General features: G+C 40.2%; 1 protein-coding gene across 5 annotated transcripts in view; it reads right to left on the reverse strand.

Annotated features, from left to right (window-relative positions):
• The window catches only part of DNAJC13 (DnaJ heat shock protein family (Hsp40) member C13), a 55,123-nt gene that overhangs the window by 24,310 nt on the left and 13,211 nt on the right, over positions 1-17,602 (reverse strand). For 4 of the 5 annotated variants that reach the window (XM_080611558.1, XM_080611557.1, XM_080611554.1 and 1 more), the window contains 23 exons: positions 17,149-17,355; positions 16,970-17,065; positions 16,729-16,820; positions 15,784-15,950; positions 15,617-15,696; positions 15,368-15,537; positions 14,412-14,511; positions 14,051-14,158; positions 13,335-13,490; positions 12,540-12,596; positions 11,122-11,243; positions 9,847-9,922; positions 8,697-8,792; positions 8,406-8,549; positions 7,231-7,245; positions 6,645-6,727; positions 5,029-5,182; positions 2,821-2,924; positions 2,583-2,742; positions 1,516-1,578; positions 1,078-1,179; positions 822-926; positions 236-438 (listed from right to left, as the gene is read on the reverse strand). In XM_080611558.1, coding sequence (XP_080467684.1) covers positions 236-438; positions 822-926; positions 1,078-1,179; positions 1,516-1,578; positions 2,583-2,742; positions 2,821-2,924; positions 5,029-5,182; positions 6,645-6,727; positions 7,231-7,245; positions 8,406-8,549; positions 8,697-8,792; positions 9,847-9,922; positions 11,122-11,243; positions 12,540-12,596; positions 13,335-13,490; positions 14,051-14,158; positions 14,412-14,511; positions 15,368-15,537; positions 15,617-15,696; positions 15,784-15,950; positions 16,729-16,820; positions 16,970-17,065; positions 17,149-17,355 — 2,660 coding nt within the window. The remainder of the gene's footprint in view (positions 1-235; positions 439-821; positions 927-1,077; positions 1,180-1,515; positions 1,579-2,582; positions 2,743-2,820; positions 2,925-5,028; positions 5,183-6,644; positions 6,728-7,230; positions 7,246-8,405; positions 8,550-8,696; positions 8,793-9,846; positions 9,923-11,121; positions 11,244-12,539; positions 12,597-13,334; positions 13,491-14,050; positions 14,159-14,411; positions 14,512-15,367; positions 15,538-15,616; positions 15,697-15,783; positions 15,951-16,728; positions 16,821-16,969; positions 17,066-17,148; positions 17,356-17,602) is intronic. The other variant, XM_080611556.1, reaches the window with a different exon arrangement.

The raw sequence follows: 17,602 nt of genomic DNA on the forward strand, positions 1-17,602 counted from the left end.
CACTGTGCATTACAAACTCACATAGCTCGTGCATTCATTCTTGCAGTCCCTCTCACAATATTAGTATTGTCTCATTTATAAACTCTTATTTGCTCACGGAATTAATTACTATTCCATAAAAAGGCTCTTTACTACAGTTCAGTATTGGTTTCCAAGAAAAGCTTTAAGCTAGAATATATAAACCTATGCATCTGGCAGAGACAGTTAACCACTTCTGCTGAGAATTAGTGTTTACCTGCTGGGAAAATATCCACACATTGTGATGAGCATGTTGAGTACAAGTGTGGCAAGGTCAGTCTCATTCAATACAGGCTGGCCGCTGGCAAGCAAGCACCACTTCAGCTGAGGGATGACCTGTAATGGTCGCCAGCCATCCATACCTTGAGCCCAGCAACGTGTTTTGGAAGTCAGCTTTCCACTGTTCCATAGTTCCTGCATCTGTTGCAAGATAAGAGATTAATTTAGTTGAATCAGTATTGAGAGCCACCGCTGCTCCTAAAAATTCACACTCAAAACAAGCTTTTAACTGCTGTGTAGCAGACTAACAACAGTTACATCAAATTCCAATGTATTTACAACTCTATGAGGAAACATGAAGTAGAAGTTGTCAGACTAAATTACAGCATAAGGGGGCACGGAGGGGTAGGCAAAAAGGTTGTGGCTCTTGGTACAGTATAAATCTCTTCTGTAGCTCTAATCCTTACTTAAAGGGTTGCTATGAGAATACAGTTCAGTGTTGTTTAGAGTTTTACCTCTTCACTGTTCAAACACACTCAATCACCAGGATGGAAATGATTTGAGAGTTTGAAGCTGACAGGTACCTCTTGAAAGCTGTAAGGACCACTCCTTTCTTTGTCAGCATTGCCAAAGTACCATTCTTTCTCACTCTCCCTCTTCATATCAGGTGCTGCCTCAATCACATTGCTCTAGAAGGTGATGTTTAGAAGAACAGCGTTAGCTTCAGTGCAAATATCAGGAAATGTGAAAAGGACATTGATTTTGTTGGTTGGTTTTGTTTGTAAGAATTGACCTTTTAGCAAAGCAATATATGAGTAGTAAGAAACAAAGACCATGTACCTGCAGAGGGACTGTAGCTCTGCTTGTGTGAAGATGTGCCAGAGTAAGCAGATCTACAAGGATTCTAACCCCATTTGAGTCCATAAGGTCCTTCACATTTTTCTGTTAATGGATGAAGTGAGATAACAGAAGCATTTTCTAGGTAAGAGTTATTACAAGTACTGAACAGTTTTATCCAAATAAGAAATGACCTTTAGAGAATGATTTGCCTTTTCTTAAGTGACTACAATGGTACAATCATCACAATATCTACACATTTCCCTCAGTTTTCTCAGCAGCAAGCAACATCTACCACACTCCACAAAGCTGCACCAAACACTGTTTTAAGACGTTCTCAAGACCTGAATATTTATTCAAGTTAACCCTGAGAGACCAGTTCAGACCATTTTCTACAGCTGAAAGGCCAACAGGCTACTGTTAAGTGCACGTCTACCTCACCTTATTCAGGATCAGCTTGTTGAGAAACAGTATCAGTCTGTCCCGCTCAAGCCTGTCAGTGCACTAGTGCAACAGAAGAGAACAAATGAGTATTTGATAGCACATATTACAAATTACCTTCAAAAGTCAATACAGTTGTACCTGAAAAGACTCTTTTACTTTTTTCATGCCCAGGATAAAACTAGTATTAAGTGTCCAGTTTCATGCACAGCTAATAAACCCTGCTTTCTGCCACTGAGGAGGAAAGCCTTCCATCCCCTTTGTTGCTCTGGGTCTGCCACACGAACCCACTTTTCTGCCAAGCCTACTGTTCTAAAGGGACAGTGTTTGGATTCCCCAGTGAGCTGGTTAACACAAATACAAGAATGCTTTCAGCCAGCAGGCAGAATGGGTCTTTGATGTTACATCCCTGCTGAGATTATCAAGACTAAAGGCCAAACAACAAGAGACAGCATTGGTTCAGTTTCACTTGAAACAGCCATATCTAAAACCCACACTGATGTCACTGATGTTAGCACAGAACCCCTTCTTGACTGCATAGAAATGTAGTTTTGCAAGGTGTATCAGTTCTCTGACACTTAATAGGTGAAGGAGCTACCACTAAAAAACTGATCCATCACATGTGCCCATCTAAGACATTTCATTAGTTCGGGGGCTGTTGCTACTACTCTTGAAGCCAGTATTTCAAAACAATGTGATATGGAACAAGATTCTCTGCCTAAAAGCTTTATGCTTCTGCATTTTACAAAAGCAAGCACAAGATATCACACAAAGTTCCTTCACACTATTTCTGTACAGCCTGAAAACCTGTTAAGGTCAATAAAATGCAGGTAATAAAGAGACTAGTTTGAAATACCACTATGATCAGCAGGGGATTTCTTAATGAAACTAAATCAAGGAAAGATACTGGGAACACTTGGGAACAGCATGGAAAAGACGTACTCATGTTGATGCTTCACCTTCTATAAAGCCCAGATTTGAGTTTCACAGCAATTTGAAATATCTGAACACATGCAGGACTAGCTGTACGTTAACTACTGTATCAAGTGATTTTAAGTAATTCTTACCCTTTCTAACATCCCAACAATGTACTTGGTATCAGAAAATGGTCCTATCTCTTCATGACATCTTCCATAAACTATGGCCAATGCTTGCAGACATAAGCATTTCATATTCACTTTTGGGGTAAGCAAGAAGCGGTGGTAGAGTTCATTGAAGAATTCGTATCTACGGCAGAGATGAGACTTTAGTGAAGGAAACAAATGGAGACCCTGAGAATGAGAGAGGATTTCAATAATGCCTCACGATTTTTTGATTGCTCCACTCTCTTCCGTTTCATCTTCTTCCAGTAGCAATCTTAGATAATAATCCCCTATTTTTATTTCCTCAGAAAGGCACTCGTATTTTACCTGCAATGCAGAACAAGTTTGTTAACAGTAAAGATCGTTTCGGCTTCATTAAGTCTTTGTTTGCGTAACAATACTGTACTTGCTTGTCTCCGTAAGCTCAACAAGGTCAGCAACCCCTCCTACAGTCTGAGAAAGACTGAAATCTGCAAGTTTGCTGTTAAAGAAACACACCTCTACAAAATACATGCCATAAGCTTTCGTTTTGCTTAAGTTCCTTATCTTACTGAAACCCCTGCTTCCAGCCTTTAAGTAACTTGTTTCTAGTATCAGCTGGTTTTATTAGCTAAACTTGGGTTATACATGATGTACTCAGTGACTCAAGCTTTAATGAGTAGTTATTGCACTGCAAGGTATTTCACTCAGTGTTACTACACATATAAAGTACAAACATGACTTAATTACTAGTTTTACTTGCTATTACGCTGGGTAATAAAAGCCTAGAGGCATCAGGATACACAACGAGACACTGAAGTGAAATTGCACAGTGAGACCTGTTGTTAACTTCAGAGCAACTACATTAATTTTAACCATATGCCTCCATGCTCAGTGGTTTTAAGCATTTGGCAAGTGTCTCACTTACAGGTACCTAAAACATACCACAAAAGCCACTATTCACAGTGGTTTTTCTTATCTATAGCTTGCAGGCCACTGTGATGGGGCCAAAGTTGACAACAGGTTTGACCACAGCACGTGATACAAAGACATCTCACTAAAAGGTACACTTCCACAGCAATCCCAAGCCACCACTCCCCGTTGGCACAGTGACAGGTTCCACAGCTGACAGATAAGCCTTTAACACCACTATGTAGTTAAGTCAAATACTTACAGCATTGCCTGATGAAGTATTCATTTAAAATATATAAAAGCAAATCTCTGAGGCAGCAGTTGTTCAAGGTTCCCCGAGCCCATCCCAAAGCCCTGTACTGGGCTGTAATTGGAGGTATGCTAGTGGTGCATTCCAGTGGCACAAGCCACACTGCAGCACAAAGTGCACATGGGAAGCCTGTATTACTAAGTTTCAAATCCCTAGTTTTGATTCCGCCCCAGTTAGCACCTCTAAAGTGGAGAGACAGAGCTGGGATAGCAGACCCTGTGGTGCCCAGAAGTCCTGCACCTGACCCATGCCTGAAGAAAACTTGGAAAGCTAAATGCCAGTACAAGAAATACCAGACCAACCCCAAATGTAGCTATTTACTGCATCAAGGCAAGAACTGATCTGTAGCTGTGTGATAAGCTGCATATATAAAATTGCTCTTTCTCCTAAAGCATCAGCCTGATGTGTTGCAGTGCTTTCTGATTTGCCAGAGTAGTCAACTGAGAATTCTTCAAAAGCAGTTTACTCTTGCTTTGTTAGTAATCCTCTGCTTGATTTTTAACTACAAAGCTGTACTGTGACCAGGATGGCATTGGGAATATCTAAGAATATCTTGCAGATGAATTCAAGTGTGGCCTTGCTTTGCTTTAGCATTACATATTAATTAAAACTTTGTGGCACCATAAGAACACAGGAAGTGTTTATTAGCTCGAAAACATCTTGCAAGTTGTTTTGAGAAAGGCAATTAGGACCATACCAATTGCTTTGCAGAAGCCCAAAGGGTATTTTGACTTTAGGTATTGCTGTGCCTAGAATGCGAAAACAGCATCCTCAGTTCGCAGTTTACAGCACAGCATGGTTTTAGCCACATAACCTATTCATGGCTTGGCAGTGCAGTATTTAACAGCCTTAAGATCACTGAGACACGATGGAAATCAAGACAAAGAACTCACGATCAAGAGGAGGTGACTTGTGAAACTACCCAAAACACATTTAAGAACAAGAATCTTGACCACAAACCTCCAACTCTCTTCCTCTTAATGCAAGAATACATCAAGGGTTCTCATCATTGCTTCATCTCTACAGTGTCATTTGTCAGGCTGAAAAGGTTTCAGTCTTGCAGAGTGACACTGGACAACAGTACCTGTTCACAGACCCAAGCCTTAGAACAGTTTCTATCAAAACTCTAGCTTACCATCAGGGATTGTCAACACAAGATACACTCAGGTAGAGACAGAAAAGTGACATTTTAAGTAGACATATTTTACATACACAGTTTCGCTTGTTTACCTCAAACTCTTGATGGTTCCATGAGATAACATTAGCACTACCAAGTTCTCTGTCAATATTAAATGCTCTCATCTCAGACTCAAGAGTATCTCTCAGTTCTTCCCGTGTTTTGAAGTTCCAAATCAAGTTTGACCTAGCATGATCCTGAAGAAATCTAAGAAAGAAGTTACATGGCTTAAGCCCCTTAAAACATCATCTGAAAGGCAGACAACGCTCAGCTGGCAAGCTAGATATTAGCATTAGTGAACCTTAATTACAAAGCACTGAGTAGTGGTCTCTAGTCTGTCACAGTACTTACGGTTTTTCATTTATGTAGTGTTTTCATAGTCATGGAGGTCATAGAATCATAGAATGGATGGGTCAGAAAGGACCTTAAAGCTCATCCAGTTCCAACCCCCTGCCACAGGCAGGGACACCTTCCACTAGAGCAGGTTGTTCCAAGGCCCTGGGTCCAACCTGGCCGTGAACACTGCCAGGGATGCGGCAGCGACAGCTTCCCTGGGCACCCTGTGCCAGCATCCTCACAGTGTGTAACTTCCTCCTTGTATCTAATCTAAATCTCCCCTCTGTCAGTTTAAAGCCATTTTCCCTTGCCCTATCTTTGGTCAGCCTAGACTAAAGCATGCGTATGTCATCCTTTTTTGCTCAATTTGTTATCTGCACATAGTTGATGACCAGGAGGCACGCAAGCTATTCAACGTATCTACCAGTAAGGGCTACAAGTGAACAACAACCCAGGACAGCAGACACACACACACACCCCCCAACGTGTATGTTTTAAACAAAAAAAGTAGTTCAAGCAGAAGAATAGAAGTTGATGTCTTGAGTGTCACGAAACAGCCTGTGGACATTCTGCAGTGGCAGTTACAAAACAGCCTTTGGATCCAGAGACTGGCGGAGAGCAGCATTTAATACTCGAGTTTAGGAGCATGCCAATCTTCCTTTCATACATTACTTGTGCAGAATGGACTATATTTGCCTTTTAGAAACATTAAGCATCCAATCAGTTAAGTTTGAAGAATTTCCCCAAGCTCTTTTTCATAGTTTGTCAGTCAAGCTTTATTAGCCCATTTAACATAACACCTCTAGATAAAGAAAACCATTAATATTCTTCAGCTGGAGGCCCCTCCCTTGTAACTTTGAGTTGTAAGAACTCACAGGTAAGCAAGCTGCATTTACAACCTGTGGCACTATTTGAAATCCAGTACCCATCTGTTTTCTTTCTGCTGGCCTTAAACTCATTTCTATTCCAACTCAAAGCATCTTGAGTAGCTGATGTTGATGCACCAACACACTACAATGATTTTCAGTGCTGCTTTGCTCAGCCTTCAACATAATGCAGATCTACACCTGCAGTTTGTTATTCATTCCTCCTTTTGATTCAAGGGAAAAAATGAAGTAGTTTGGAAAGCTTTCCAAATCTCTCTCTTTCTTAAACACAACATAAATCCTTACGTATACCTTAGGATTTCATTTTTTGTAAGTTCCATTTACAAAGCAGTTTCAAGGCAGGCAGAAATTGGAATCAAGCCACAGCAACTCAGAAGACCTTAACAAAAAGAACAGCCAGCTAATAATTCCTATCTGAGACCACCATACCAATCTTTGTATCTTACCTGTAATAGAAGAGATCCCAGTTTGCTTCTATTTTTATTCTTTGGCGTCGTTTCCTCAGTATCACTGGCTTTTGAATTATATTCTGCAAAAGAGCCAAAAGGAAGAAGTCAGTGGAAACAGATACTTCCCATTTTCCCCTGATAAAATAAGAAGGTAGGCTTTTTTTTTTTTGCTCCTTCAAAAGCCACACTGAGTTAAGCCTCATTAATAAGGTCTACTTTTCTAGCAAGTAGCAGCAACACTTTCACAAGTGTTATTTACACCAAGTTAAATCATGCCAGAGAAGCTTTCAGCTGTTTAACAAGTCATTAATTTAGAAGCAAGTTACCCCTGAGAAAAGCTTAGTCCCCATCACCACAAGCACTCATCAGGTCCAAAGCTGATGGAGGGGAAACCCACAAGAATGCTTTGCTCTTGAAAAGCAATAACTGGAGCAAGTCCAAGTAAGTCACAATCCTGACTTGGCCACTGAAAGGTTCCCTAGCTTGACCAAGCATGAAATCAATGCTATACTCTACATGAGGTACCACATGCAAGCAAAAGTCTGAGTAACATAATCCACAAGCGGCAGAGATACAGACTCACCATATTGTTTCTGTCCTGATTGTGAAGGAAAGTTGGAAGAAAAAGAAAAGGGACATTTAACAAGCCACAGCCACTGAAGTAATTCAAAATGGTAACACCAAATTTGCTACCCCCTTTGCCAAGCTACACTTGCATACATTTACTGTGAAATTAAACAGCCCAGAACTCCACATAGAAAAATGCCTGTTTAAACTCAGTATCCAGACAAGATGTTTAAACTGCAGTCTGCCCTTCTGCCACTGTTCTCTGCATTTCTACATTAATATTTTGTTTTGAACCTAGGTCACCATTACTCCAGAAATATTACCTGTCAGAATTCTGCACCACAGACTAAACCTTGAGCTAGATTTTACCAAGTTAAGGTTTTCCTAGACTAAAGCTTGTTACATCCGATCAAATACAAAGGCAGGCACTTTCAATACTCCACATTGCGCTGCTGTTTTCATTCTTCCTGGCATAAGTAATAGTTTTATTTCCAGAATGCATAAAACTCAAGCTTAGTCAAAAGACTAGAGAAAGTAAAGGGAAATGCCTCATTATTCAAGGAGTTTGTCATACAGAACATGACAGTAAAATTAAAGGAAGAAGAGACCAACCGTTAAGAACTCAAGCAGTGATTGCCTCTTATAATACCAGATGAAAACAGTCACTTATCACTTCAATGTTAACCACTGTTTATGTAGAATATTATGCTGCTATTTAAGCACTGAGATACCTATATTCAAGGTAATACTAAGCTTCTTCTAGCAGGTTCCATAACTGAAACACCACTAGCACAAAGCACATAATTTTGGATGCAAAGACCTAGTTTCTTCCAACTATAGCTTAAAAACTGGTTTGCCTTATTTCAAGGAATTTCCTATTCTCCTGTATAATTATTTTGGAAGAAATGCACATCAGCTACAGTCCAGTTTGACAAGATTAGCTAAAGCAAGAATAAGGTAAAGCTTAATACATATGCTACTTTACATTGCTGCATTTACATGGAATACACTTCTAACTCAAGATGAAGGGTAGTAAGAGGCAAAGTTTCCTGAAAGTAGGCAGAACCATGAAGTTTCTCACATTCCTGCACTTCTATTACTGTCAAATCTCCCTCTGATGCCATGGAGTTGTAGGTGTTCCTCTCTACACTTAGCCAAATGCCTGTAGCAAAGAGTCCCAAATACTTTTACCTCTTTTTGAGCTATGCCCATTCGATCTCTCCAGTGCATCAAAACTAGATCCACCTTCTCTTTGGCAAATTTTTCAACTTCTTTTGCAGCTTTTCCAGCCAGTCTCTGCCACTCTGGCACTTTATTAAACTTGCCATACTGATCCTGCAGAATAAATCCTATTAGTTATTTGCAGTTGCATGTCTATCAATGTTTGATGCAGGTCAATGCAGCAGTCAAGTGTCTGCATTAGAAAAGTCAAAGACTGTACATCTATAAAATGGAAGAGATAAGACAGCTCCATTTACTTACAGTTGCAATTTTTAAGTTATCTCTAATATGCATCCTATCAGCATCTTTTTCAGGAACAGGATCAGCACTGTCAAGGTATGCCAGCAAACCTGGTGGCTAAAAGCATTTAAAACCAGCGTAAATACACATGTGGCTAATGGAACAGAAACCATCACATTAGGTAACAAGATCATTTCTTTAACTTATTTCAAACCAGAATGTACATGCTGCTCTAAAGTAAGTATGTAAAGCTACAGCAGCTTTATGTTTTTCTTAGTGAAATGCCACCATCTTCAACAGAACCATTCAAGAGATGCACATTATCGTCTTCAGTAAAGCAGAGCTCCTGCCTATATCCATTTCTTAAAGGAGTACTTAATGAAGCTAAGGACTTCAGGAAGAAGAGTTGATTCCACAGGAGTATTGAGGTGGGTGAATGCTGTAACATTAGAATCCATCCATATCCTCTGATATGGACTGAATGTTGCATGTGACATTAAGAGATTAGAGTCTCTCATCTGACTAAGCCTTCTGGAAGATAGTGACCAAGCCTAGGACAGTCTGCTCTGCCAAATAATGAAGGAACTGCCATTTTGAATTTAAAAGTTAATTAATTAATCTGGTTAATTAAAAGTTAGTTAATCTGGTATTTTTCCAGATTTAATAATTCTTTACAACACTATTCTTTCAACTAGTTTCACTGAAGTAACTTAAGCAAGAACCTTTCAGGAGGCTGTAAGGGTGAAAGAACATGGGAACTATGAGCCAACATATAAAGGTGTGTTATAGGCTAAGTTGGACAAGCATGAAAGCATAGACAGAATTGTTGCCTTAATTTCTTATTGGCCCTAAGCATTAGAGGCTATGTTTACTATGTCTCCAGATTTTTGTCCTTTTAATAAAGAAGTCAGACACCTTATTTTTAAGTTGTGTCATACACCAGTTTTACAAGTGGCAGGAAAATAACAGAACACTTTAAGAACCCGAGATGTTTTCTACTAGCCATCAATATCCTTTCAATAGCAGATGCCAGACTACTGATCTCCAAGGCTAGACTTCCCTCTTGGTGCAGAGAAGGGATATGCTTGCTCTATAGCGCATCCCAAGTTTTCTAATACTACAGGCTCTCTGATTTTATTCTTTCCTTACTCCATATCTCATTTTTACTCACCAAAATACGTTTCAACAAGTTCATAGCAGTTTTGTTCTCAGCTGTCCAGAGGCCAACCAAATGTCTGCTTAACTGCCTGAAAAAGCCATTGAAACTGCCTGTTAGTATTTTAAACAGCATTTTATCAAACTACTAAACTGACACCCTTACCATGCTGGTGAAATGAAGACGAGCAAAAGCTTCATGCTCTTGAGTGAGTAAGAGCACAAAGCATTATATTGTTCCAGTTCAAGTATATGCTTAGCATGCTTTAAAGTGTTGCCTTTATGAAGTTCCAGTGAAGTTAGTGGAACAGTATCAGCACATGCTTTTTGATCTAGACCTCAAAAGAACACTTGAGCAATAGAGCAGAAACTAATAATCTAACAACCAAGAGTAAGTTTATCCACTCAATCGTAAGTTAAAGTTAAGAGTCTAGAAACCATCAAGAACTCTTAACTGCTCTACTGGAAGCTCTTAATACCAGCTATTGGCTAGGAAAGCCTTTCTGGGAGCCCACCTTCTATGCCAACTGACACTTGCTGCCAGCATTTGTCTCAAGGGTTCTACTGCATTGAACTGAAGCATTGCTTACAAGTGAGTCATAAACAGCAGCTCCAAACAGAACTGGTATGACAGAAGGCTTCCTACTAGCTCCCTCCTGGATGACACACAGAAGCAACAAGTTCCACTTGTCACTCCATTGCTTAGCAACTCTTTAAGCGCTTCAGGAATGTGCAGCTAAAAATGAAAAACTTCTATAATCTTCTATTTTGGTGGAAAACATTTGAATTATCACTCATCTTCCCCAGCACACCCTGAGGTTCGGTCTCACAGCTCCCAAGTTCTACTGACTGCTGAATTCAGGGAATGATTTCCGTATGAGGAGGCTTTTCTCAGACAAGGAATGGGTGATTCTAACTGCGTGCAAGATATCCAGGAGCGCACACCAGAATTTATGCAGTTGTATAATCTAAGTTGAACCTTTTTACAGTTCCAGCCATCCTACTTGCCTTTCCTTTCCCTGGATGTTTTCAGAAAAAAACCCATAAAAATCAAAACTCAAGCCTTTAATGAGTTACTTAAGTGCCACTTTGGGGGAAAAAAATAAGAAATCAAAGATTTATTAAGTGGTTGCAGTCTCAGCTGAAGTTTGATCTATTTAAACACAGCAGCTGAAGAAAATATTCTCCTAAAGAACTGCAAGCTTTCTTCCTGACCTCCCAGCTTTTGCAATGTTAGCTAGGCCATTATTAAGACTTCTTAAACATAGCATATCAAGTGAGATGGACATACCTATTTGTAAGCATCCTCTGATCTGTGCTTATTGTAAACATAGCAGTGTGCAAGTGACGAGGTAAGGCACCTTCACTGAGGGCAAGGTCTTGCATTTTGGTAGCAATCTCTTTGTCTCCTTCCTTTGGAAACAGGGCAAGATGATTACTAAAGAAAGAATCTTAGTTAAGCTGCTTTTATCTTAGTCTATAGTTCCAAGGCCTTCTTAACCATCAGTTACGTCAACTACTATCCAAAAGCCAGGAGCTAGAGTATGATGGGCTTTAAGTGCAAGTTCTCAACAGCAACTGATCAAAGCTATAGTAAAGTCATGGACCAGATAATTGGCAGTTATATCTATGAGGTCAGTAACTGGACAGGGTAAGATGCACGTCCCCCATCCTACTTCAGGAGGTTTGTAGTATGCATTTTACAAGTACCATTTCCACACTGCACTTGCAAATTAGGGTTAAACAAAGAACGACAGTCACAGACTGTTGCTTGACTTTGGTCCTCAATAATAATTTAAGAGTAACTGGTGCTGTTTGGTTTCAGATGGCAACGTGGTAAGACTGTCACTCAGGCAAGGTACATTAGTTGCAATGAATAATTAGAAAAAGCTTTCACTGCAGTTTTACTTGCCCATGTCCCACTATAGTTCAAATGACAGGAGTTGTAGTAAATGGGATAGCAACTTTGAACTAACATTATCAGGTATATCAGTGGAAACCTGCAGATTTACAATACCTCTATTTCAAGTGTTCATTCACTTCCATTCGAAGAAAGTTCTAGATGCATTTCAGATGCATAAGCTATTGTGATACAATGAGACACTAAAGCCCTGAATTTCAACACAGGAAGTGTCAAGAGCCAGTTAGCAAGGTCACCCTGGAACAACCATGAGCAGCCCTTGAGAAGTATGGGCTTGGCCCATACATCATGTGGTATGGAAACTAACAAAGCCAAATCACTGAAGCAGAGAGCAAGAACAGAGGCTGACATCACTAGTCTGCTCTGGGATATTACTGCCTGCTAAACCCAGTCCCATTCCATCTGGCAATTCATCCCAGGAAATACAGCCTCTCCTCCTTCAGAGACCCTCTTCAACATGCAGGAAAAGTCTGGTGGCTCTGGGGTATGTGACTGAGCTACACACAACATTAACAGCCAAATCTTAACTGCAGTATGAAGACATGCAAGGCACTACCTAATGTCCCAACCAACTCACATGCCTTCCAACCCCCCAAGTGTCAGATAAAGCAAGTTGCTATATTAAAGCACTTACAGTTAAGCAGGTGTCCTGTTCCTCACCTTCCCACTCAACCTCCCTCCCCACAAGAAGCCAATATACCAAACTTCTATTGCAACTGCACTTCTGAAACAGACAATACACAACAGACATCTATTATGCTATCCCAGGTAACATTGATAAGGCTCACCTCTATTATTGCCTTCATTACCAAACCTGCTCCTTTCACAATTGCCATGGAAGGGTGCTAAAACAGAACATTGACAAAATCATTATCCAAGTGCAAAATGTGAAGATTAGATCATCTTCCAGTCAGTTTCTTTAACATGGCTCTTCTACCTCCCTTTCTGGGCAAAATTTAGTTCAGTTCTGTGAAAGCTAGCCCCAGGAAGAGTTCCTACCCTATGCTTTTAAGCAAGGGTCTCTCATGCAAGTATCTGATGGACTTCTAAACAGCAGTATATAGCAGAGAAGCTGGAATAATGCTGGGGAAACTGTCTGACAAGCTGACACCAACCAAGAAGCAGAAGAGCATACTGTTTTTTCAGAAAGCAAGCATTGACATTTTAGCTAAAAATCCTCTTATTCTTACAGGTGTAGCATTAAAGCAGATGTTACTCTTGTTCTGTAACTCTCTTAACTCTCATTTACCAAGAAGCAAAAAGGTGGCAGATTCTCCAAAGAGAGGAAGTCCTGTTCATCTGCTGAATCTAGCTTAATATTTAAGTGGTATTTTCAAGTGTATCTAGAAACAAGGCTTAGTCTATTCTACAACGATTTGGCGTATCATTCTCTATGGAATAACCACCTCAATCTGATATTTGACGGTAAAATCAATAGGTCACTTAACTCACCAAGGTAGAAAAAGTTCAGGCACATTAACCAGCTGAACAGTACAAAAATGTGTCTTTCAGGAGAAGAGAAAGTTCATGTTCACTGACTACCTAAGGCCTCTAATGATCGTAAAAACCCCATTAAATCTTACCTGAAAGAGCTTAAATAGTGTTCTTCCATTCGATGCCACCATTTCCAACAACATGTCAAACTGCTGCCCCTCAGTAGTCTCACTATATGGAGCACATAGGGCAAATGTCAGGAAGTCCAGAAGTGAACTAATTACGAGGGCACCTGTCCCATGATCCTGAAATTAGGAAGACAAGTATGTAACACAGATACAGTGTTTCTCCCCTACCCGGGGTCCTCACGCAAGTCTCAGTACCCATGATGCTGAAGGTGCTCCTCCCTGCCATCTCTGCAAACAAAAACTGCAAGCTAAAAATATGCCATTACTCTTGAGCATGGCCACACTCCGGTAAAGTATTGGCTCCTAGTACATATCAGAGGCTCATGACCTCATATACTAGCACGCTGAAATTACTTTTTCTAGTTTTAATCCCATAATTACCAGTTTACACTATCCTCTCAGTTCCTTTTAGTTGAAAGGAACACCCAGTTTCCATATTAAACACGCCAACATCTGCTGCATGACACTCAAGTTCTGCAGCGCAGACAGCTACATTCTCACCTGTCAAGATCCAAGCTTATTTAGAACAAGCTTCAGTACCAGACAGAGCTGTGTTTTCTTCGCTTTGGTTCCAGGTACAAACACATTCAAAGATATATCCAAGCATGACAGAAGAGTTTTCAGAGCAATTAGGAAAGACACTTAGATAAGTTATTCATTTGCAATATTTGACTTACCACATGGGAATTGAATCTCTCTAGTAGGTTTTCTAGAAACTTCTTTGAAGAAAGAAGGGAAGCTTTGTTCAGCTGCTCCTGCCTCAAGTCATAGTCATCATGCATGGGCTATAAAAAAAACCCAAGTATTCACTATGCAGTCACATTTCAACCCTTTGTTCTTAACAGCTGTAGTCCAAAAGCTGCACTCTGAACCCATAAAAAGTACACCCTACTTTAGTTCAAGTTCAGCAGGAAGTCACTGTAGGACAAGTTATTTCATATTTGAGCACGCTGTGAGTTAAAGGGCAGACCCTATCTGGTTCCTATGTGGTAGAAGTTCACACATTCCAAACTGAAAGAACTGCAATTTAATACTTACACACATAAGAGCACACAGCATGTCAATAGAGGCATGGGTTACTCCATCATTGTTCCTTTTGAGGGCTTTCACAACCTTCACTCCTAACCGTTCTCGGAATCTTTTGAAAGGAAAGCAAAATCACCAAGATCAGAGAGGAAACAAAACACTATTCACAGAGAAACAGTCTGAGACCTTTATAAAGTTCCAGGTGCGTACATCAATTTTTACATCATCCAGCTTCCCCATAGTCCAGAGACAAAAATACTCCAAAGAACTTTTAATTTTCAGAAGAACAGCAGGTGGTTTTCCTGCTTTCTTATGTTACCCAGTTAAGACAAGCCCCCAGCAGCCTGTACTTACTGTAGGAGTACACCTCAACTTCTTAGAACCATAGAATCCCAGGCTGGTTTGGGTTGGAAAGGAGCTTATGATCATCCAGTTCCAACCCCCTACCATGGGCAGCAATGCCTCACACTAGACCGTGTTGCCAAAGGCTCTGTTCAACCTGGCCTTGAACACTGCCAGGGATGGAGCATTCACCACTTCTCTGGGCACCCTGTGCCAGTGCCTCAGCACCCTCACAGGGAAGAACTTCTGCCTTAGATCTAACCTGAACTTCCTACCATTAATCTTCTGTTGACCTGAAGCTAGCAATGACATCAATATACTTTAAGAATGAAGAACTGCCTACTTCAAGGACATATGAATGTGTCACTTTTGACTAGGGAAAACATTAAGCTGTATTTGAGTCCAGCTGAGAGTATTTTATAGCAAAGGAAGAATCAGCTTTACATACTAACGCTCATTCTCAATTCACATTAAAGCCTGATGGAAGCCAGCATGTAAAGAATCTTCCAGTCTTTTTCAGAAGTGAGGCTTAACTCCAATTCTCAGTTTTTAAGATAAGACATCATCAACAGCTCAAGGACTGTTTTCACCTTTTACTTCCAAGCTTGAAGATACTTCTCACTCACTTTGGAAGCTGAGTAAAGGCAAGGAAGCCTGCTTTCGAAGCCACTAGTCGTCTTACTGCTTGGAATTGGCTTTCAAGCTCTGCATTAGATGCTGCAATATCTCCCTCTTGTGAAAGCAATGCTGTTATGGCATTATTAATGAGTTTCTCCTTGTTTTCTGAGAACAGACCCTGGTTAAGAAAAAAAAATTATTAATATCTTTATGCACCAACAACACCTGAAGAGGTTGGACACAGGATTTACTCTTACATCTTGTGTAACTGCATGCAGTACCCCACTGTAGGAAATGTTAGCATTGAACCTGAACACAGCATCTGCAAAGTTACCATCTGGAAGAAAACATAACAAAAGTTAAGTGCACAGTACCTGGATGTTTTAAACAGCGCTATAAAACCATGTAATAAGCATTAGCTTACTTGGAGGAGCAGCCAAAAACCTCAGATGAAGGCTCTCTACTTCTTCATCTACAGGCATACTGAGTAATCCCCAACGCTGGCCTTTGTGCGTGGAGGTCATCTTCACACAAACATCTCTATTACCAGAAGCTCTCACTCCATCCAACAAGCTAGCCAGGAGAGAATCTCTGGGTTGGGTGAAACACATGAATACAATTTAGATCAGAAAAGTGATGCCAAAGATCCAAGTTGTAAGAAAAACAGACCAAAAAAGAACCCCCACAGAATGAAATGCAGCAACTCTTGGAATCTCTTACTAACACTAGTGCTAGCAGTTACACCTCTAGAAGTCACTAACTTTCAAGTGTTCCTTTATTCACTGCAAGAACAGCTGTCTTACACCCAGTATAGCCAAATGCAGCCTTTCACTAAAGGGATAAGCTCTGGATTATCTGTTAATGAGTGACACATGTTGCAAGCCAATTCATCCCTGTGCCTTCTGCAAAACCTCACTTAGGAGGATTAGACTGCATTACAACTGCAAGTGCTCTTCTGTTGGTTGTTTTAAATAGAATCACCCAAGACCATCTCAAGCAGACAGCTGAAAGGGTTTACAGCCTTCAGATTTCCAGATCGCTTAAATTGGGCTCTTTCCCCATCTCAGATATACTGCTTAACCAAGTCAAATATACACAGAACAACACTGCTTTGGAAAAGCGGGCTGTATCTAACTATCCAACACTCTTACATGTTGATCTAAAACCTTTCTAGACAGATATGGTTAAAGCTGGGATGAAAGTAAAGGGGAGAGATTTAGGTCCTGTAACAAATCTTGATTTCTACAGTGGCAGATCAGTAGAATAGCGAAGCTCTGAGTTAACACTTCCAAGGGTCAGAGTTTATAGAAGTGAGGAAAACCCATGGCAACTTCCATTTGAATTCATGACCCACCAGAGCTGCAGTTACCTTTCTGTTGAAGAGTATTTCCGAATTTGTCCTTTGATAAATTCAATGGTAAAAAGCTGGGGATTTTCACAGTCACATACTATTGCAAATACCTAAAAATAAGAGATAAGGATTTCATTCAGGAAGCAGTGTTACTTATCTACTCTACCAATTAAGGCCATCTTATCTATACTGTTGAATTCCTACATGATCTTTCAGAGCATCTATTTGAAGAAGTGGTATGAAAAGGGCTGCCTCTTACCTCGCCTAAAGGTTTCAAAGTTGCAATGTTATAGGTAGCTGGATCCCGCTCAACTAAGCAAGCTTCTGTAAGAGCTAGCACTCTTTTCACAGGTTCCTTAAGCAAATGGAAAAGGCATGTTAGGAAAGAGAATTCTTAGCACTCAGGAGGAACCAAGTAAATTTAGTTTGATATCTTACCAAATGTCTAGGTGTTATTTTCTGAACAACAAACTCTGCTAAAGATGTCACAGATTCATCATTGCTGTATTTTCCAAAGCGAACATTCAAGTATTGCTCAAATTCTAGGGATTCTTTCCTTATTCGCAGAGAGATCCCTATGAAGTTGCCAGCATGTTCTATTGCACTTTTGATAATCTCCTCCCTCTGCTCAGATGCAAACAGGTGCTGCGAGTTTTGACAAGAAAAAAACAAACCCACAGGTGAAAAATACAGCATAGCTCAAGAAATCACAGTTCCGTAAGTAACCCCTCCCTATATATTTAACAAAGAGAATCTTTCCAGCAGCTGGGCTTGATTTTGCTAAGTGCATGGTATAAAGAGGTTACTTATTACACAAGAGATCCGCTATTAGGTTCACATTTGGTTTTCAAAAATACCAACATACAGTAGCTATTTCTAAAGGATACCCTGC

Source organism: Psittacula echo, assembly GCF_963264785.1.
Source record: "Psittacula echo genome assembly, chromosome: 2".
NCBI classification, from domain to species: Eukaryota; Metazoa; Chordata; class Aves; order Psittaciformes; family Psittacidae; genus Psittacula; species Psittacula echo.